Below are 22,715 nucleotides of genomic sequence, written 5' to 3'. Positions count from 1 at the left end.
TTGTTTTGGTGGTTGGTTGGTTCTAATGAGACCATTGGTTTGGTGGTTGGTTGGCTGGTTCTAATGAGACCATTGGTTTGGTGGTTGGCTGGTTCTAATGAGACCATTGGTTTGGTGGTTGGTTGGCTGGTTCTAATGAGACCATTGGTTTGGTGGTTGGTTGGTTCTAATGAGACCGTTGGTTTGGTGGTTGGTTGGTTGGTTCTAATGAGACCGTTAGTTTGGTGGTTGGTTGTCTGGTTCTAATGGGACCGTTGGTTTGGTGGTTGGTTGGCTGGTTCTAATGAAACTTTTGGTTTGGTGATTGGTTGGCTGGTTCTAATGAGACCGTTGGTTTGGTGATTGGTTGGTTGGTTCTAATGAGACCATTGGTTTGGTGATTGGTTGGTTGGTTCTAATGAGACCATTGGTTTGGTGGTTGGTTGGCTGGTTCTAATGAGACCATTGGTTTGGTGGTTGGTTGGCTGGTTCTAATGAGACCGTTGGTTTGGTGGTTGGTTGGTTCTAATGAGACCATTGGTTTGGTGGTTGGTTGGTACTAATGAGACCATTGGTTTGGTGGTTGGTTGGCTGGTTCTAATGAGACCATTGGTTTGGTGGTTGGCTGGTTCTAATGAGACCATTGGTTTGGTGGTTGGCTGGTTCTAATGAGACCATTGGTTTGGTGGTTGGTTGGTTGGTTCTAATGAGACCGTTGGTTTGGTGGTTGGTTGGCTGGTTCTAATGAGACCATTGGTTTGGTGGTTGGTTGGTTCTAATGAGACCATTGGTTGGTTGGCTGGTTCTAATGAGACCATTGGTTTGGTGGTTGGCTGGTTCTAATGAGACCATTGGTTTGGTGGTTGGTTGGCTGGTTCTAATGAGACCGTTGGTTTGGTGGTTGGTTGGTTCTAATGAGACCATTGGTTTGGTGGTTGGTTGTCTGGTTCTAATGAGGCTAGTTTGGTTTTATTCTTTACTCTTTGCAGTTTGTCAGCTATGTAGATGTTTGAGACAGAGAAAGTGGGGGCAGAGAAAGAGAGAGGAGGAGTAAAGAAGAAGAAGAACACTATAAAGGGAGAGAGATGAGGGATGCTGTTGAAATATGGACATATGGAGTACTCTGATGCTACAGAAGAAAGGAGATATATTGTAGGGGCCTACGGTGTGAATACTGCAGCAGGCATATATGAGGGGTTATTGTGAGTGATAGAAGTGGAGGTAGAGGTAAGGTCTGGGGAGGTGTGAGGGGCACATGAAGGACGATGAGACTCATGTCTGTGAGGGACTCTGGGGTGGAGAGACAGATTACAGGGTTAATTGAATAATGACATGACAGTAAAGGAGGGAGGGAGGGAGGGATGAAAATGCGATTAAGACAGGGGGACAAAAATAGAGAAAGGGGAGAGGGAGCAGAAAAGAGGGGAGAGACAGAGGAAGAGGAAGGGGAGGAAGCTGAGAGAAGAGGGGAGAGACAGAGGAAGAGGAAGGGGAGGAATCTGAGAGAAGAGGGGAGAGACCGAGGAAGAGGGGAGAGACCGAGGAAGAGGGGAGAGACAGAGGAAGAGGAAGGGGAGGAATCTGACAGAAGAGGGGAGAGACAGAGGAGAGGAAGGGGAGGAATCTGAGAGAAGAGGGGAGAGACAGAGGAAGAGGGGAGAGAGAGGAAGAGGAAGGGGAGGAATCTGAGAGAAGAGGGGAGAGACCGAGGAAGAGGGGAGAGAGAGGAAGAAGAAGGGGAGGAAGTTCTAATGAGACCGTTAGTTTGGTGGTTGGTTGTCTGGTTCTAATGGGACCGTTGGTTTGGTGGTTGGTTGTCTGGTTCTAATGAGACCGTTGGTTTGTTGATTGGTTTGTTGGTTCTAATGAAACTTTTGGTTTGGTGATTGGTTGGTTGGTTCCAATGAGACCATTGGTTTGGTGGTTGGTTGGTTCTAATGAGACCATTGGTTTGGTGGTTGGTTGGCTGGTTCTAATGAGACCATTGGTTTGGTGGTTGGCTGGTTCTAATGAGACCATTGGTTTGGTGGTTGGTTGGTTGGTTGGTTGGTTCTAATGAGACCATTGGTTTGGTGGTTGGTTGGCTGGTTCTAATGAGACCGTTGGTTTGGTGGTTGGTTGGTTGGTTGGTTCTAATGAGACCATTGTTTTGGTGGTTGGTTGGTTCTAATGAGACCATTGGTTTGGTGGTTGGTTGGCTGGTTCTAATGAGACCATTGGTTTGGTGGTTGGCTGGTTCTAATGAGACCATTGGTTTGGTGGTTGGTTGGCTGGTTCTAATGAGACCATTGGTTTGGTGGTTGGTTGGTTCTAATGAGACCATTGGTTTGGTGGTTGGCTGGTTCTAATGAGACCATTGGTTTGGTGGTTGGCTGGTTCTAATGAGACCATTGGTTTGGTGGTTGGTTGGTTGGTTCTAATGAGACCGTTGGTTTGGTGGTTGGTTGGCTGGTTCTAATGAGACCATTGGTTTGGTGGTTGGTTGATTCTAATGAGACCATTGGTTTGGTGGTTGGTTGATTCTAATGAGACCATTGGTTTGGTGGTTGGTTGATTGGTTCTAATGAGATCGTTGGTTTGGTGGTTGGTTGGCTGGTTCTAATGAGACCATTGGTTTGGTGGTTGGTTGGCTGGTTCTAATGAGACCATTGGTTTGGTGGTTGGTTGGCTGGTTCTAATGAGACCATTGGTTTGGTGGTTGGTTGTCTGGTTCTAATGAGACCATTGGTTTGGTGGTTGGTTGGCTGGTTCTAATGAGACCATTGGTTTGGTGGTTGGTTGGTTGGTTCTAATGAGACCATTGGTTTGGTGGTTGGTTGTCTGGTTCTAATGAGACCATTGGTTTGGTGGTTGGTTGGTTGGTTCTAATGAGGCTAGTTTGGTTTTATTCTTTACTCTTTGCAGTTTGTCAGCTATGTAGATGTTTGAGACAGAGAAAGTGGGGGCAGAGAAAGAGAGAGGAGGAGTAAAGAAGAAGAAGAACACTATAAAGGGAGAGAGATGAGGGATGCTGTTGAAATATGGACATATGGAGTACTCTGATGCTACAGAAGAAAGGAGATATATTGTAGGGGCCTACGGTGTGAATACAGCAGCAGGCATATATGAGGGGTTATTGTGAGTGATAGAAGTGGAGGTAGAGGTAAGGTCTGGGGAGGTGTGAGGGGCACATGAAGGACGATGAGACTCATGTCTGTGAGGGACTCTGGGGTGGAGAGACAGATTACAGGGTTAATTGAATAATGACATGACAGTAAAGGAGGGAGGGATGAAAATGCGATTCAGACAGGGGGACAGAAGAAGGGGAAGGGGAGAGGGAGCAGAAAAGAGGGGAGAGGCAGAGGAAGAGGAAGGGGAGGAAGCTGAGAGAAGAGGGGAGAGACAGAGGAAGAGGAAGCTGAGAGAAGAAGGGAGAGGCAGAGGAGAGGAAGGGGAGGAAGCTGAGAGAAGAAGGGAGAGATAGAGGAAGCTGAGAGAAGAGGAGAGAGACAGAGGAAGAGGAGAGAGCTGAGAGAAGAAGGGAGAGACAGAGGAAGAGAAAGCTGAGAGAAGAGGGGAGAGACAGAGGAAGGGGAGGGAGCTTAGAGTAGAAGGGAGAGAAATAGGATGAGGAAGCTGAGAGAAGAGGGGAGAGACAGAGGAAGAGGAAGCTGAGAGAAGAGGGGATAGACAGAGGAAGAGGAAGGGGAGGGAGCTGAGAGAACAGGGGAGAGACAGAGGAGTCTGAGAGAAAAGGGGAGAGACAGAGGATGAGGAAGGGGAGGGAGCTGAGAGAACAGGGGAGAGACAGAGGAAGGGGAGGGAGTCTAGAGAAGAAGGGAGAGGCAGAGGAGGATGAAGGGGAGGGAGCTGAGAGAACAGGGGAGAGACAGAGGAGTCTGAGAGAAAAGGGGAGAGACAGAGGATGAGGAAGGGGAGGGAGCTGAGAGAAGAGGGGAGAGAAAGAGGAAGAAGAAGAGGGAGAGCTCATAGAAGAGGGGCGAGACAGAGGAAGAGGAAGGGGAGGAGCTGAGAGAAGAGAGGAAGGTCAATGATGAATGTAAGGGAATGGTGTGACGTGATAGACTGAAAGAAGGAGAGAAGCAGAGTGATAGACTGAAAGAAGCAGAGTGATAGACTGAAAGAAGAAGAGAAACAGTGATAGACTGAAAGAAGAAGAGAAACAGAGAGATAGACTGAAAGAAGAAGAGAAAGAGAGTGATAGACAGAGGAGAAAGGGTAAGAGATGGGTTCCAGAGGGAGGATGGGATTTGGGAGAGCGTGTTATTAAGAGTGTTAAGAAAGCAGTGACATTACTGTTGACCCTGCTTCTGCTTTGTAACTGAAACACACACACACACACACAAACACACAAACACACATCAGATACACCTTCTGAGTTTTCATCTGCTAATTGGCAGAATCTTTTTTATCAATCATGGCGGTGTGTGTGTGTGTGTGTGTGTGTGGGGGGGGGGGGGTGTTGTGAGGCAAGGGAGCGTGTCGACCGAGGTGCAGAGGGCCCAGGAGCAGCAGGCTATAGGGAGGAGGCTGGATGTCCTATTGTTGGAGGGAGGGAGGGAGAATTTTAAGGAGTCCCTGGACTCCTCTGACTCTGCTCTAATCCCTGATTCAGCTCCACTGGGAAACAGAGGACACACGCACAGACAGAGCGTGCAGAGTGGCTGAGACACAGAAGGACAGCTTGAAAGGAGAGGAGAGGAGAGTAGAGGAAGAAAGGCACAGGAGAGGATATGGAGGGGGAGAAAGAAGTATGACAAGATGGAGGGAGGGGGAGAGAGCAAGGAATGATACACTACATGACCAAAAGTATGTGGACACCATCTCATTCCAAAATTAGGGGCATTAATATGTACTTGGTCCCTTCTTTGCTTCTGTAACAGCCTCCACTCTTCTGGGAAGGCTTTCCACTAGATGTTGGAACATTGCTACGGGACCTGCTTCCATTCTGCAACAAGAGCATTAGTGAGGTCAGGCGCTGATTTTGGGCGATTAGGCCATGTAGTCGACATTCCAATTCATCCCAAAAGTGTTCAATGGGGTTGAGGCCAGGGTTCTGTGCAGGCCAGGCAATTTCTTCGACACCGATCTCGACAAACCATTTCTGTATGGACCTCGCTTTGTGCACAGGGACAGTGTCATGCTGAAACAGGAAAGGGCCTTCCCCAAACTGTTGCCACAAAGTTTGAATCACAGAATCGTCTAGAATGTCATTGTATGCTGTAGTGTTAAGATGTCCCTTTCCTTGAAATAAGAGGTCTAGCCCTAATCATGAAAAACAGCCCCAGACCATTATTCCTCCTCCACCAAACTTTACACTTGGCACTATGCAGGTGTGGCAGGTAGCCTTGTGGTTAGAGTGTTGGGCCAGTAACCGAAAGGTTGCTGGATCGAATCCCTGAGCTGACAAGGTAAGAATCTGTCATTCTTCCCCTGAACAAGGCAGTTAACCCACTGTCCCCAGTAGGCTGCCATTGTAAATAATGCATTTGGGGAGGTAGCTTTCTCCTGGCATCCACAAAACCCAGCTTTGTCTGTTGGACTGCCAGATGGTGAAGTGTGATTTATGTCTCCAGAGAACTCCAGCCAACACTTGGCATTGCACATGGTGATCTTAGGCTTTTGTGTGGCTACTCAGCCATGGAAGCTCCTGATGAACGGTGCTTGGGATGACATTGCTTCTAGAGGCAGTTTGGAACTTGGTAGTGAGTGTTGCAACCAAGGATAGATGATTTTTACGCGCTTCAGCACTCAGCGGTATGTCAGTAGAGAGAGTCAGAGGAGGGGGAGAGTAATGGTCTTGATGTGGAGTAAGTAGATGAGGTGAAAGACATTGGAGAACAAAATTAAAAAGGAAGGAAGGAAGGAAGAAGAGGTGGTATGAGGATTGGAACAAAGGTATCCAGAGAGAAGAGTCCAGAGAGACAAGAGAGAAAAAATGGAATAGAGATGAATTAATACAGGAATGAATCAAAAAGACGAGGGGAACAAGGGAACACATCTAGGCTGCCTGTCTTGGGGACAGCCGAATAACCCATTTAGGTTCTTGATATCACCTTTTTTGTAGACACAATCTTTAAATGTAATATCATCATCCACAGAAGCTTCTCCCTTCCACCCTCCCCATCCCATTTCCCCCTCTGAATGGGACAGTCAAGCATGTCTGTTACATGGTTGAGATCCCATTCATGCTACTGGTCCACCCATTCACACCTCCCTCTTTCTGGTGTGTAAGGATAGGTTCTGTGGTGTTAGACAGAAGTAGATTTCTAGGGGTTAAGGTTGAGCTCTTACAGCACAGAGCTGGCCCACTGGCCAAGGGGAGATACCGCTTGATGGATGGCTTCAAAACCAGAGGAGAGGTGGGATGAGGGAAGGATGGAGGCATAGAGAGACGAAAGAGAAGAAGAGATAAAGCCTGATGGATGGTCATGAAATGAGAGGAGTGGAGAAAAGAGGAGGGAGGGAGGGTCTCCTCTTTCCATTTCCCCTCTGTCTGGTCTGCTGATGATGAAGGTCATTACTCACCATATTTGAGCTTCTGTCAAATTATAGATAGCGCTCTCTCTCTCCCTTCCTCTCATTCTCTCTCTCAATTCAATTCAATTCAATTTCAATTGAAAGGCTTTATTGGCATGGAAAAAAATATGTTTACATTCCCAAAGCAAGTGAAATAGATAATAAACAAAAGTGAAATAAACAATAAAAAATGTACAGTAAACATAAATAAAGACATTACAAATGTCATATTATGTAGATATACAGTGTTTTAATGATATGCAAATAGTTAAAGTACGAAAAGGAAAATAAATGAACATCAATATGGGTTATATATACAATGGTGTTTGTTCTTCACTGGTTGTCCTTTTCTTGTGGCAACCGGTCACAAATCTTGCTGCTGTGAAGGCATACTGTGGAATTTCACCCAATAGTTATGGGAGTTTATCAAAATTGGATTTGTTTTAGAATTCGTTGTGGATCTGTGTAATCTGAGGGAAATATGTGTCTCAAATATGGTCATACATTTGGCAGGAGGTTAGGAAGTGCAGCTCAGTTTCCACCTCATTTTGTGGGCAGTGTGCACATAGCCTGTCTTCTCTTGAGAGCCAGGTCTGCCTATGGCGCCTTTCTCAATAGCAAGGCTATGCTCACTGAATCTGTACATAGTCAAAGATGTCCTTCATTTTGGGTCAGTCACAGTGGTCAGGTATTTCTGACACTGTGGACTCTCTGTTTAGGGCCGAATTGCATTATAGTTTGCTCAGTTTTTTAGGGAATTTTTTCCAATGTGTCAAGTAATTACCGTTAATTCCGGACTGTAAGCCGCAACTTTTTTCCCAGGCTTTGAACCTCGCGGCTTAAACAATGACGCGGCTAATATATGGGTTTTTCCCGCTTAAAATGTTTTTTTCTCCAAAAAAACACATTCTGTGACGTGCTCAGTTTTTTGTCGGCATGAAGCTTTCATTAGACCAATGAAATTGGCGAACGGGTTAAGGTCAAACAACTTTTTTATTTACTGTTTAGATTAAATCGAGCGCTCTCAAACTTCCCATCATTCTGATTACGGTAGTCATTTTGTCACCCTCATCATGGCAAAGACACGGAGAAATGCATATGATGCAGCTTTCAAGTTGAAGGCGATTGATCTGGCTGTTGTTGGAAAAGGAAATAGAGCTGCTGCACGGGAGCTTGGTCTTAATGAGTCGATGATAAGACGTTGGAAACAGCAGCGTGAGGAATTGACTCAGTGCAAAAAGACAACTAAAGCTTTCTGCAAATATATATTTTTTTGTTACAAGCCGTGTTTTGTTAAAGCCTATTTATTTTTGTTACAAGCCGTGTTTCGTTAAAGCCTATTTATTTTTGTTACAAGCCATGTTTCGTTAAAGCCTGTGTAAAGTTCATTTGTTTCAATGTACCGGTAGGCACCTGCAGCTTATAGACATGTGCGGCTTATGTTCAAAATAATATATTTTTTTAAATTCAGTGGGTGCGGCTTATATTCAGGTGCGCTTAATAGTCCGGAAATTACGGTATCTTTTTGTTTTCTCATGATTTGATTGGGTCTAATTGTGTAGCTGTCCCAGGGTTCTGTGGTGTGTGTTTGTGTTTGTGAACAGAGCCCCAGGACCAGCTTGCTTAGGGGACTCTTCTCCAGGTTAATTCCTCTGTAGGTGATGCCTTTGTTATGGAAGGTTTGGGAATCGCTTCCTTTTAGGTGGTTGTAGAATTTCACGGCTCTTTTCTGGATTTTGATCATTAGCGGGTATCGGCCTAATTCTGCTCTGCATGCATTATTTGGTGATTTACGTTGTACACAGAGGAGATTTTTGCAGAATTTGGCATGCAGAGTCTCAATTTGGTGTTTGTCCCATTTAGTGAATTCTTGGTTGGTGAGCGGACCCCAGACCTCACAACCATGAAGGGCAATGGGTTCTATAACTGATTAAAGTATTTTTAGCCAGATCCTGATTGGTATGTTGAATGTTATGTTCCTTTAGATGGCATTTTGGTTGGATAGGTTTCAGGTCATGAAGGCTGTTCAAGTCCAGGGTGGAGTGGTGGGCCAGGTAGACATTAGGTTTTGAGGCACAGTCTCTCGAAATGCTTGCATTCACCCGCTGTATGGTGGCAGGGTGGATGTGTTTTCGTGGTAGCAGGGTGGAAAGTGGAAGAAGCTTTATCAATCACTCCCTTGAGTGCTGTGGCCACCCTTTCCTGCTGGGCCCTCAGGTCATTAGTGCCCATGTGAACCACTCCACCCTGGACTTGAACAGTCTTTACGACCAGGTCCACATCTTCAAGGCAACAATCCCAACTTTGCCAGGGCCCTGAAGGATGTTTCCATCAACCATAGCCCCAGCACCTCACACAGGAGCAACAGAGCAACGTACACCCCGCCCAGACCAGCGAGACACCAGACCCACTCTCTGACTGTCTCACTCTCTGACTGTCTCACTCTCTGACTGTCTCTCTCACTGACTGTCTCTCTCACTGACTGTCTCACTCTCTGACAGTGTCATTCTCTGACTGTCTTACTCTCTGACCGTCTTGCTCTCTGACTGTCTCACTCTCTGACTGTCTCATTTTCTGACCGTCTTGCTCTCTGACTGTCTCACTCTCTGACTGTCTCACTCTATGACTGTCTCGCTCACTGGCTGTCTCGCTCACTGGCTGTCTCGCTCTCTGACTGTCTCGCTCTCTGACTGTCTCGCTCTCTGACTGTCTCGCTCTCTGACTGTCTCGCTCACTGACTGTCTCGCTCACTGACTGTCTCGCTCACTGACTGTCTCGCTCACTGACTGTCTCGCTCTCTGACTGTCTCGCTCACTGGCTGTCTCGCTCTCTGACTGTCTCGCTCTCTGACTGTCTCGCTCACTGACTGTCTCCCTATCTGACTGTGTCCGTATCTGATTGTCTCACTCTCTGACCATCTTGCTCTCTGACTGTCTCACTCTCTGACCATCTTCCTCTCTGACTGTCTCGCTCTCTGACTGTCTCACTCTCTGACCATCTTGCTCTCTGACTGTCTCAATCTGACCTTCTTGCTCTCTGACTATCTCAATCTGACCTTCTTTCTCTCTGGCTATCTCAGTCTGATCTTCTTGCTCTCTGACTGTCTCAGTCTGACCTTCTTGCGCTCTGACTTTCTCACTTTCTGACCATCTCACTCTCTGATTGTCTCCCTATCTGATTGTCTCGCTCTCTGACTGTCTCAATCTGACCTTCTTGCTCTCTGACTATCTCAATCTGACCTTCTTTCTCTCTGGCTATCTCAGTCTGATTTTCTTGCTCTCTGACTATCTCAGTCTGATCTTCTTGCTCTCTGACTGTCTCAGTCTGACCTTCTTGCGCTCTGACTTTCTCACTTTCTGACCATCTCACTCTCTGATTGTCTCCCTATCTGATTGTCTCGCTCTCTGACCGTCTCACTCTCTGACTGTCTGATTCTCTGACTGTCTGATTCTCTGACTGTCTGATTCTCTGACTATCTCCGTCTCTGCCTTTCCATTGACACAAGACACAGTAGTGATATCCTTGTTGTAATTAGCTAACCAATTCTGCCAGTCAGAGTGGCTAATCTACAAGACTAAATACAGCCTTACTATTGACTCTTTGTCCAGTACGAAGCCTCCTCTCCCTGAAGGGAGAGAAAGAGACAAGAAAGCTTTTCACACACACCCTCCAGTTAGATCATCCAAAAGAGCAAGCATTTTCACACCTTTCCTAACTGGATCTCAATTAAGGGTGAGCGGTGCGGTGAAGAGATGTGGGCTATTAAAATGGCTTCAGCGCGTTATTGAGCAGGGAGTGAATTATGTGTGTGATTACAGGAATGGCCATAGTGCTACAGTACACACTACTAGAGCATACAGATGGAAAGTGTGTGTGTGATTACAGGAATGGCCATAGTGCTACAGTACACACTACTAGAGCATACAGATGGAAAGTGTGTGTGTGATTACAGGAATGGCCATAGTGCTACAGTACACACTACTAGAGCATACAGATGGAAAGTGTGTGTGTGAGCACTGTATACTCGAGCACACAGATTAAGTTATTTTCAATTAAGGCTTACATACCAGAATGCACTTCAGCCTTGTTCACATTGACAATTTGAAGTGACTCATATCCATTTTTTTTGCATATCTGATTCAAATCTGTTCTTTTTCCAGCAGTCTGAACAGCCAAAAAGCACATGGAATCAGATATTTCAAAGCCAAATTTCAAACCCCCTTTCCTAGAGCGTGTGGACTAACTGTTCTGTGTTGAGCAGTTAACAAAGAAACAGGTCCTTCTATATGCTTCATTTAGAGCTTTTTTATGCAAACTTTAGTTGTGATACAAACGTTAGGTTATATGTCTAGATTTTTTATACATTCTAAAACTGCATGATGCGGCTCTAGTGATGATTTGAAAAAAGTTGCATGAAAGGCATGAGCTCTGGTCTGTAACTTGAGCAGGCTGCACACACTTCATCTCTCATTGACAATTTGACAAGCTTCTGATAATATTCTCACCCATCAGACTATTCTTAATTTAATCTGGTCTTCACGTACTGCATAGCCTATGGATGGAATCATTTTGTATTTAGCATGGCCCACAAACAAAACATCATCCGTAGCCTGCAATTGACCAGCGAATGGAGGTTACTTGTGGTTACGTTTTTAATATGCAAGCATAGGCAGTGCTTCCACAAGGCTAGGGGAAGTTTTTCCTAAGGTAAATTGAATTAAATTGTCAAAATTATATAGACTAATTAGCCTACTCCTGTCTATATAGAAATACAGTGCATTCGGAAAGTATTCAGACCCCTTGACTTTTTCCACTATTTGGATTAAATAAAAACAATTCCTCACCAATCTAAACACAATACCCCATAATGACAAAGCAAAAACTGATTTTTTTAATTTTTGTCAAATTTATAAAAAACTGAAATACACCTTTGGCAGCAATGACAGCCTTCAGTCTTCTTGATGCTACAAACTTGGCACATCTGTATTTGGGGAGTTTCTCCCATTGTTCTCTGTGGATCCTCTCAAACGCAGTTTGAATACGCAGACCTTCGTGATGATCGATGCGGCTTTTTACCAGAAGATTAAATATGATGTGGGCATTTATATGCTCCCTGCTGTTGTTTTGCCATTTAGCTGAACGCTAGATGTTCTTCAGGCCACTGTACTCTCCTTTCGCAGCAAAGGATCAGACTTTCCAAAAATCAGGCAACACCAGCAATACAGGCGGCTTGGTGAAAGGCTCCCTGTTAACCAGTTATACTTTTGATACCAGATGGTATTGAACGCCCTCACCTTTTCATCCTTCTTCATGAAACTGATCTCAGGCAGAGGTCGACCATCGGTTTTAATTTGCACCTTTCCCGTGTACCACAGAGAATGAAAAGGGTAGCTACTTGCTACTGAAAATAGCAAGGCAAATGGAAATAAATTGCACTAACTGGGCATAAAAATTAAGTTCTAGTACCAAGAAAATAAATTATAATCTACCTCCTCCATCTCCTGTAATTTGAAAAATGCTCAACTATCACTTTTCAATCTCTATCCAATAATGTCATCAACTCACCAAACTTCTCAACATATAGAACCCCCCCATAATGCTCTGCAGCACAACCCCAATACAACACACTAGATTCACTCTCTGATCCTAATCCTATGATTGGATGGACAACATGTCAGTTCATACTGCAAAAGCTTTGATTGGTTGTAGGTCGTCCTCTGGAAGTGGTCATAATTACCATGTAGGTCTACGGAAGGGGGTGAGGCCTACGATCGTCCTAGGTTTTGCATTGAAGTCAGTGTACCCAGAGTAGGACAGAAGCTAGCTGTCCTTCGGCTACACCATGGTGCTACCTCAGTGCTACCCCAGTCGCCATCGGGTTCTTGTTCTCCTCCCTGACAAAGGCCCTTCTCCCCCAATTGCTCAGTTAAGAATGCTGGAGGCCACTGTGTTCCTGGGGACCTTCAATGCTGCAGAAATGTTTTGGTACCCTTCCCCAGATCTGTGCCTCGATACAATCCTGTTTCAGAGCAAGATTCCTTTGACCTCATGGCTTGGTTTTTGCTCTAACATGCACAGTCATAGACAGTTGTGTGCCTTTCCAAATCATGTCTAATCAATTGAATTTACCACAAGTGGACTCCAATCAAGTTGTAAAAACATCTCAAGGGTGACCAATGGAAACAGGATGCATCTTAGCTCAATATCAAGTCTCATAGCGAAGGGTCTGAACACTTATGTAAATAAGGTATTTCTGTTTTTTATTTTTAATACATTTGCAAACATTTAAAAAAAACTGTTTTTGCTTTGTCATTATGGGGTATTGTGGGTAAATTGATGAGGATGTTTTTTTATTTAATACATTTTTGAATAAGGCTTTAACGTAGCAAAATGTGGAAAAAGGGAAGGGGTCTGAATACTTTCTGAATGCACTGTAAATTAAATAATTCTAAATAGGCTACTAAAGCATGATTTGGCCACAGAGGATCATTAGCTTCTTTTTTTTAAATACTGAACAAAAATATAAACGCAACATGTTTCCCATGTTTCATGAGCTGAAATAAAATATCCCAGAAATGTTCCATACAAACAAAAATCTTATTTCTCTCAGGGTTTTGTTTACATCTCTATTGGTGAGCATTTCTGCTTTGACAAGATAATCCATCCACCTGACAGGTCTGGCATATCAAGAAGCTGATTAAACAGCATGATCATTACACAGGTGCGCATTGTGCTGGAGACAATAAAAGGCCACTCTAAAATGTGCAGTTTTGTCACACAACACAATACCACAGATGTCTCAAGTTTTGAGGGAGCGTGCAATTGTAATGCTGACTGCAGGAATGTCCACCAGAGCTGTTGTCAGATAATTTAATGTTAATTATTCTATCATAAGCCGCCTCAAACGGCATTTAACCTCCCTGGGCTAGCGTCCCACCCTAGTCAACAGCCAGTGGAATCGTGTGGCGCGAAATACAAATACCTCATAAATGCTATAACTTCAATTTCTCAAACATATGACTATTTTACACCATTTTAAAGACAAGACTCTAGTTACTCTAACCAAACTGTCCGATTTCAAAAAGGCTTTACAGCGAAAGCAAAACATTAGATTATGTCAGGAGAGTACCCTGCCAAAAATAATCACAAAGCCATTTTCAAAGCATGCATATATGTCACAAAAACCAAAACCACAGCTAAATGCAGCACTAACCTTTGATGATCTTCATCAGATGACACACCTAGGACATTATGTTATACAATACATGCATGTTTTGTTCAATCAAGTTCATATTTATATCAAAAAACAGCTTTTTACATTAGCATGTGATGTTCAGAACTAGCATACCCACCGCAAACTTCCGGTGAATTTACTTAATTACTCACGATTAACGTTCACAAAATACATAACAATTAATTTAAGAATTATAGATACAGAACTCCTTTATGCAATCGTGGTGTCAGATTTTAAAATAGCTTTTCGGTGAAAGCACATTTTGCAATATTCTGAGTAGATAGCCAGGCCATCACGGCTAGCTAATTTGACACCCACCAAGTGTGGCCCTCACCAAACTCAGATTTACTATAAGAAAAATTGGATTACCTTTGCTGTTCTTCATCAGAATGCACTCCCAGGACTTCTACTTCAACAACAAATGTTGTTTTGGTTCGAAATAATCCATAGTTATATTGAAATAGCTCAGTTTTGTTCGTGCGTTGAGGTCAGTATCCGAAGGGTGACGCGCGGGCGCATTTCGTGATAAAACATTTCAAAATATTCCATTACCGTACTTCCATGCATGTCGAACGCTGTTTAAAATCTATTTTTTATGCGATTTTTCTCATAAAATAGCGATAATATTCCAACCGGGCGATGTTGTATTCGTTCAAAGAGAGTCCTCTCGTGTACGCGCGCTCCAGTGTCAGTGTTCCCTGCCTGACCACTCACAAAAACTCCTGCTGTTTTTCGCCCGGAGACTGCAGAGCTCTCATTCCACTTTCTGGCGCCTTCTGAGAGCCAATGGAAGTCTTAGAAAATGTCACGTTACAGCAGAGATGCTGTATTTTTGATAGAGATGCCCTAGAAGGACAACAAATTGTCAGACAGGGCACATCCTGCATGAAATCTTCTCAGGTTTTGGCCTGACATATGAGTTATGTTATACTCAAAGACACCAGAAACTTTAGAGTGTTTTCTATCCAAATCTACTAATTATATGCATATTCTCGTTTCTGGGTAAGAGTAGTAACCAGTTTAAATCAGGTACGTTTTTTATCCGGCCGTGAAAATACTGCCCCCTAGCCCCAACAGGTTTAAGAGAATTTGGCAGTACGTCCAACCGGCCTCACAACCACAGACCACGTGTAACCACGCCAGTCCAGGACCTCCACATCCGGCTTCTTCACCTGCGGGATCATCTGAGACTCAGACAGCTGATGAAACTGAGGAGTATTTCTGCCTGTAATAAAGCCCTTTTGTGGGGAAAACCTCATTCTGATTGGTTGGCTGGGCCTGGCTCCCCAGTGGGTGGGCCTATGCCCTCCCAGGCCCACCCATGGCTGTTTCATGTGAAATTCATAGATTAGGGCCTAATTGATTTATTTCAATTGACTGATTTCTTTATATGAACTGTAACTCAGTAAAATTGTTGAAATTGTTGCATGATGTGTTTATATTTTTGTTCAGTATAAGTTGTGGATTGTTTTAAATCGTATTGCCTAAAGGAAAGGCAGGTCGTAGGGAAAGGCAGGTTATTGTTGAGTTGCGACTGTCTGTTTAAAGTAGAGTGTCACGGTTCCGTAAGGCAGGAGGAAAAGGCAGAGTCAAACGCAGGAGACGTAGTCCAGTTGTGCCGTAGAACGGTATATTTATTTCACCGGGAAAAAACCACTTGGCGTAACACAAGGGCATAGGGTGTGCCCAGAGACCACCCGGGAACACAGTTAACCCCGAGAAAACAAAGATATGCACGGGGCGCAGCCCGGCAAATATAACATTCCTCTAGCGAGAATCCGCTGGGGAGAAATGTGCAAAAAAACACAAACGTTCACAGACCTGCCCGCTGACGAATTAACAATCCCGCACAAAACACAAACCACAAGGAACAAACTAAATACCCCCCCCACTAATTACAGAAACGGAAACAGGTGCGGACTTAAACAGACAAAACACAACGAACACAGAACATAGATCGGTGGCAGCTAGTAGACCGGCGACGACGACCGCCGAGTGCCGCCCAGCCGAGGAGGGGCACCCTTTTCTGTGGATACTGTGACATAGAGAGGCCAAGCCAGGCATATTTCAATATTTCAAAATACAATCGCAGTTTGGAAAGCAAATGGTTATTGCTGTAAAGAGAAGACAATGAAAAGACGAATCTGTCTTTTAGTTATCAAAATCCTTGATTTAATTGGGCGAACAACAGTATAGCCTATTTTATTGGCACCAGCGGAGAGCATCAGCAATATCCCCATGCACTGCCCATAGTCACTATTTATCATTGTTGGGTCAGTGCTACTTAAAAGTCATTTTGTTTACAAAAATGTCATTTCTATTCATCTGTTTGTCAGTGTCAGCAGAGTAAGCTACCCTGTAATTTGTCATATTAAGAAAGATTCTGCTATTATCTCCAGTCATATAAGGTGTAGGAGAATTGCATGAGATGTGTTTATAATAGGACAGATATTTCCCATGCAAAGAAAGAAGGAACATATGTGATATATCTTAGGCCTACTCTACACTATGCACGTTCAGCCATGCACTGAGCGGTATTTTTTTGCGAACAGTGATTGAGTTATATTATTAGCCTAAATTATGACTATCCAAACTACTCATGACGTTACAAATAGTAGGCTATGTTACATAGGTCTGCAAATGTGATGACGCATGGAATGCTTTATTATAAAGTGAAAATGAGCTTCCCCAAACTTGAAACTCACGCGCCGCCGATGTATGCCAGGTTATAAAGGGGATTAATGTGCTTCATTTTAAGAATTTAGCAATAAATATAGCAGCACGAGAAAGCTGGGATCCTCTTTTGAAAAGTGACCAGTCAAAACTCTGTTTCGCATGTGATTGTGCAATGACTGGAAATCGGTCCTTTGGTCTGATTAGTCCAAATTTGAGATTTTTGGTTCCAACCGCTGTGTCTTTGTGAGACGCAGAGTAGGTGAATGGATCATCTCTGCATGTGTGGTTCCCACCGTGAAGCATGGAGGAGGAGGTGTGATGGTGTGGGGGTGCTTTGCTGGCAACACTGTCTGTGATTTATTTTGAATTCAAGGCACACTTAACCAGCATGGCTACCACAGCATTCTGCAGCGATACGCCATCCCATCTGATGTTACTTAGTGAGAGTGTCATTTGTTTTCAACAGGAAAATGACCCAACACACCTCCAGGCTGTGTAAGAGCTATTTGACCAAGAAGGAGAGTGATAGAGTGCTGCAACAGGTGACCTGGACCGCAGAGTGAAGGAAAAGCAGCCAGCAAGTGCTCAGCATATGTGGGAACTACTTCAAGACTATTGGAAAAGCATTCCAGGTGAAGAGGCGACTCCGGGATGCTGGCCTTCTAGTCAGAGTTGCAAAGAAAAAGCCATATCTCAGACTGGCCAATAGAAAGAAAAGATTAAGATGGGCAAAAGAACACAGACACTGGGCAGAGGAACTCTGCCTAGAAGGCCAGCATCCCAGAGTCGCCTCTTCACTGTTGACGTTGAGACTGGTGTTTTGCGGGTACTATTTAATGAAGCTGCCAGTTGAGGACTTGGGAGGCATCTGTTTCTCAAGCTAGACACTCTAATGTACTTGTCCTCTTGCTCAGTCGTGCACCGGGGCCTCCCACTCCTCTTTCTTTTCTGGTTAGAGCCAGTTTGCGCTGTTCTGTGAAGGGAGTAGTACACAGCGTTGTACGAGATATTCAGTTTCTTGGCAATTTCTCGCATGGAATAGCTTTAATTTCTCCAAACAATAATAGCCTTATGAGTTTCAGAAGAAAGTTCCTTGTTTCTGGCCATTTTGAGCCTGTAATCGAACCCACAAATGCTGATGTTCCAGATACTCAACTAGTCTAAAGATGGACAGTTTTATTGCTTCTTTAATCAGCACAACAATTTTCAGCTGTGCTAACATAATTGCAAAAGGGTTTTCTAATGCCTTTTAAAATGATAAACTTGGATTAGCTAACACAACGTGCTATTGGAACACAGGAGTGGTGGTTGCTGATAATGGGCCTCTGTATGCCTATGTAGATATTCCATAAAAAATCTACCGTTTCCAGCTATAATAGTCATTTACAACATTAACAATGTCTACACTGTATTTCTGATCAATTTGATGTTATTTTAATGGACCAAAAATGTGCTTTTCTTTCAAAACAAGGACATTTCTATTGGACCCCAAAATTTTGAACGGTAGTGTATGTGTGTGAAATTACTTTTGATATAGCATGGACCATTATTATTTAGGGGAAAAAAATACCTGTCATCTATGCACTTAAATAGAGAATGAAGGACGCTATCACACGGTTCATTTTCATGCCAGCTAGGTAGGCTATACTCCTGTTGTTACGCGAAGCAATGTGCTTAAATATTAGGAAAGTTGAGAAATAAATATAGTAGGCCTAGCCTATAGAAAGCTGATGTGATCCTCCTCTTTTTAATAGAGGCCATCAAACTCTGTTTTCTTACACAATTGCATAGCCTATAGAAATGTTGCGCAACATGAGCTCATGGACTCTCATGAAGTGTTTGATTTGATTTTAAATTGCGGTTGCATTGTTGTTAGAGTGATTAGAGGGACAATAGATCGATGAATATCAGGCCATTAGCAACTGGCAGTTAGCAAGTTTGGTAGGATACTAATGACCATCAGCAGCATCAGAGCACAGTTTTGGGGAAGCCTAGTTACCATGACAAAACGGTCACGTGAAATTTGACTATGGTCATGACTCATGACCGCCTATATGGTGGTGACAGGTCGGGACTCGTGACCGCTGGTGTGGCGGTAATACGGTTACATTAACAGTCCCACTGTCACCTTAGTTGCTACATAACTTCTGAGTGATCGGCAGCAGGAGCACCACCACCAATCAACCTACACCACTGTGTACACACCCCTCGTTACTATGGCAATTAGTGTAGCCATGTCAGCAAATGACTGCTGTCTGAACACACAAGTCCAATTTGGTCACTTGTAACTTGCTGTTTGGACAGTCAGTTTTCCAAAACAGATTTTAAAAACAAAACTGATTTGAGAATGAAGGCCTGCACCGTGAACAAGGCTTTTGAAAAGTCCTGATAGAGTCTCAGCTAGTGATTAGTAGGGTTTGTTTGTCTATGCATGCTTGTGTGTGTGTGTGTGTGTGTGTGTGTGTGTGTGTGTGTGTGTGTGTGTGTGTGTGTGTGTGTGTGTGTGTGTGTGTGTCAGTGAATGTGGCAGTATCAAATTGAGTCATGGTGGAGAGCCTATTTAAACCCTGTTTATGTGACAGATTTCAGGGAAATTAAGGCCAATTGCCTTGCTTCAAGCATTGGGCCAATCACAGGCTGGATTAATAGGTGGCATGTATAGATGTAATCCATGAATCCATCAGAGAGACACTGGCTCTGGTCTGACCTTATTAATGGTCAATGACCTTATGAATGGACATATTAAACTTTGTAATTATGCCAGCTGAATAAAGGAAGCAAAAGTTAGAGAATGCAAGATTGGGGGCAGAGATGGTGCCTGGGACCTCAGCCATTTTGTGTGTTTGTGTGTTTGTGTGTGTGTGAGTGTGTGTGTGTGTGTGTGTGTGTGTGTGTGTGTGTGTGTGTGTGTGTGTGTGTGTGTGTGTGTGTGTGTGTGGACTTCTGGTCCCCACAAGGATAGTTCTTACAAGAATAGTAAAACAAGGTAAAATGTATTTCTGTGACGTAGTGAGGTTGGACCCAGGTGCAGAGGAGAGACCAGACGAGGAATCACAGTGGTTAAGGATAAACGTAAGACTTTACTAAGAAACGGTAGCAGCAGGATCACAGTACACTTGAAAAAACAACAAACACTAAGTCTCGAAAACTCACTCAGGAAACGACCACACACAGTAAAAAATTCAAGCTTCTGCAAAGAGAACCAGAAAACACACCTGAGGGTCATAATTGTCTCTAGGATGGTCTCTAGGATGACCTTCTGGTGCAGGTAGAACCATGACAATTTTAGGTTCAGGGGTTAGAATTAGGGTTAGGGGTAAGAGGTTAGGTTTAGGGTTAGATACATTGTCGTCACCAGGAAAAATGTTCACACACAATCACACAGTCACCATAAATAATGTTCACACACGATCACTCAGTCACCATAAATAATGTTCACACACGATCACTCAATCACCATAAATAATGTTCAGACAGTCACGACAAATAATTTTCACACACGATCACTCAGTCACCATAAATAATGTTCACACACGATCACTCAGCCACCACAAATAATGTTCACACACGATCACTCAGCCACCACAAATAATGTTCACACAGTCACCACAAATAATGTTCACACACGATCACTCAGTCACCACAAATAATGTTCACACAGTCACCACAAATAATGTTCACACAGTCACCACAAATAGTTTTCACACACGATCACTCAGTCACCATAAATAATGTTCACACACGATCACTCAATCACCATAAATAATGTTCACACACGATCACTCAGTCACCACAAATAATGTTCACACACGATCATTCAGTCACCACAAATAATGTTCACACACGATCACTCAATCACCATAAATAATGTTCACACACGATCATTCAGTCACCACAAATAATGTTCACACACGATCATTCAGTCACCACAAATAATGTTCACACACGAACACTCAGTCACCACAAATAATGTTCACACACGATCATTCAGTCACCACAAATAATGTTCACACACGATCATTCAGTCACCACAAATAATGTTCACACACGATCACTCAATCACCACAAATAATGTTCACACACGATCATTCAGTCACCACAAATAATGTTCACACACGATCACTCAATCACCACAAATAATGTTCACACACGATCACTCAGTCACCACAAATAATGTTCACACACGATCATTCAGTCACCACAAATAATGTTCACACACGATCATTCAGTCACCACAAATAATGTTCACACACGATCACTCAGTCACCACAAATAATGTTCACACACGATCATTCAGTCACCACAAATAATGTTCACACACGATCATTCAGTCACCACAAATAATGTTCACACACGATCACTCAATCACCACAAATAATGTTCACACACGATCACTCAGTCACCACAAATAATGTTCACACACCATCACTCAATCACCACAAATAATGTTCACACACGAACACTCAGTCACCACAAATAATGTTCACACACGATCACTCAGTCACCACAAATAATGTTCACACACGATCATTCAGTCACCACACAAAGAGTGCACTGACGCAACAAAATAAAAAATCATGACTTCTGTCTCCTTGATGCTTGCTTCCATGTTCACACACACACACACACACACACACACACACACACACACACACACACACACACACACACACATACACACACACACACACACACACACACACTCTCACACACACCGTAAGCCAAACTCTGTGTGTTTCAGCTGCGTCCAGGCGAAGCCTTCACTGTGTACCACACCAGCCCTACTCTGTCCAGTCTGTCCAAACCAGTGGTTCTGTGGACCCAACAGGACGTCTGCAAGTGGCTGAAGAAACACTGTCCCCACAACTACCTGACCTACGTAGAAGCCTTCTCCCACCATGCAATCACAGGTAATGTGTAGAAACCTTCTCCCACCCCACTATCACAGGTAATGTGTAGAAATCTTCTCCCACCCCACTATCACAGGTAATGTGTAGAAACCTTCTCCCACCCCACTATCACAGGTAATGTGTAGAAACCTTCTCCCACCCCACTATCACAGGTAATGTGTAGAAACCTTCTCCCACCCCACTATCACAGGTAATGTGTAGAAACCTTCTCCCACCATGCAATCACAGGTAATGTGTAGAAACCTTCTCCCACCCCACTATCACAGGTAATGTGTAGAAACCTTCTCCCACCCCACTATCACAGGTAATGTGTAGAAACCTTCTCCCACCCCACTATCACAGGTAATGTGTAGAAACCTTCTCCCACCCCACTATCACAGGTAATGTGTAGAAACCTTCTCCCACCCCACTATCACAGGTAATGTGTAGAAACCTTCTCCCACCCCACTATCACAGGTAATGTGTAGCTTGCCTTGGTCTGCTCCACTCTCACAGAAGGTATTGAAGCAACTCCTGGCTGTCCTGCTGCTGATAGCCCTTAAAGCATGGAGGATCCCTGGAAAGAGAGAGAGAAAGAGAGAGAGAACACAGCTCAGTCAGAACACTCACTAAGAAAATATACACTTCCTTCAGAAAGTATTCATACCCCCTTGACTTATTCCACATGTTGTATTATAGCCTGAATTCAAAATGGATGAAATATTTTTTTTCTCATCCATCTACACACAATACCCCATAATGAAAAATGAAAACATATATTTGACATTTTTGCAAATTTATTGAAAATGAACTACAGAAATATCTAATTTACATAAGTATTCACACCCCTGAGCCAATACTTTGTAGAAGCAGCTTTAGCAGCGATTACAGCTATGAGGCTTTCTGGGTACGTCTCTAAGACCTTTCCACACCTGGATTGTGCAACATTTGCCCATTATTCTTTTCAAAATTCTTCAAGTTCTGTCAAATTGGTTGTTGATCATTGCTAGACAACCATTTTCAGGTTTTACCATAGATTTGCAAGTAGATTTAAGTTAAAACTGTAACTCAGCCACTCAGGAACATTCACTGTCTTCTTGGTAGGCAACTCCAGTGTAGAGTTGGCCTTGTAGGTTATTGTCCTGTTGAAAGGTGAATTCATCTCCCAGTGTCAGGTGGAAAGCAGACTGAACCAGATTTTCCTCAAGGATTTTGCCTGTGCTTTGCTCCATTCCATTTCTTTTTTATCCTGAAAAACTCCCCAATCCTTAATGTTTACAAGCATACCCAAAACATGATGTAGCCAACACTTTGCTTGAAAATTAAGGAGTGGCACTCAGTAATGTGTTGTATTGGATTTTCCCTAAACATAACACTTTGTATTCAGGACAAACAGTTAATTGCTTTGCCACATTTTT

At 43.6% G+C, this 22,715-nt stretch overlaps 1 protein-coding gene across 1 annotated transcript in view; it reads left to right on the top strand.

Moving 5' to 3' along the window:
- The window catches only part of LOC115168510 (sterile alpha motif domain-containing protein 10), a 126,587-nt gene that overhangs the window by 79,594 nt on the left and 24,278 nt on the right, over positions 1–22,715 (top strand). The window contains exon 3 of the mRNA XM_029723866.1: positions 21,150–21,318. Within this exon, the coding sequence (XP_029579726.1) occupies positions 21,150–21,318 (169 nt within the window). The remainder of the gene's footprint in view (positions 1–21,149; positions 21,319–22,715) is intronic.

Source organism: Salmo trutta, chromosome 30 (assembly GCF_901001165.1).
Source record: "Salmo trutta chromosome 30, fSalTru1.1, whole genome shotgun sequence".
NCBI classification, from domain to species: Eukaryota; Metazoa; Chordata; class Actinopteri; order Salmoniformes; family Salmonidae; genus Salmo; species Salmo trutta.
This window is presented reverse-complemented; position numbering and strand designations above follow the sequence as displayed.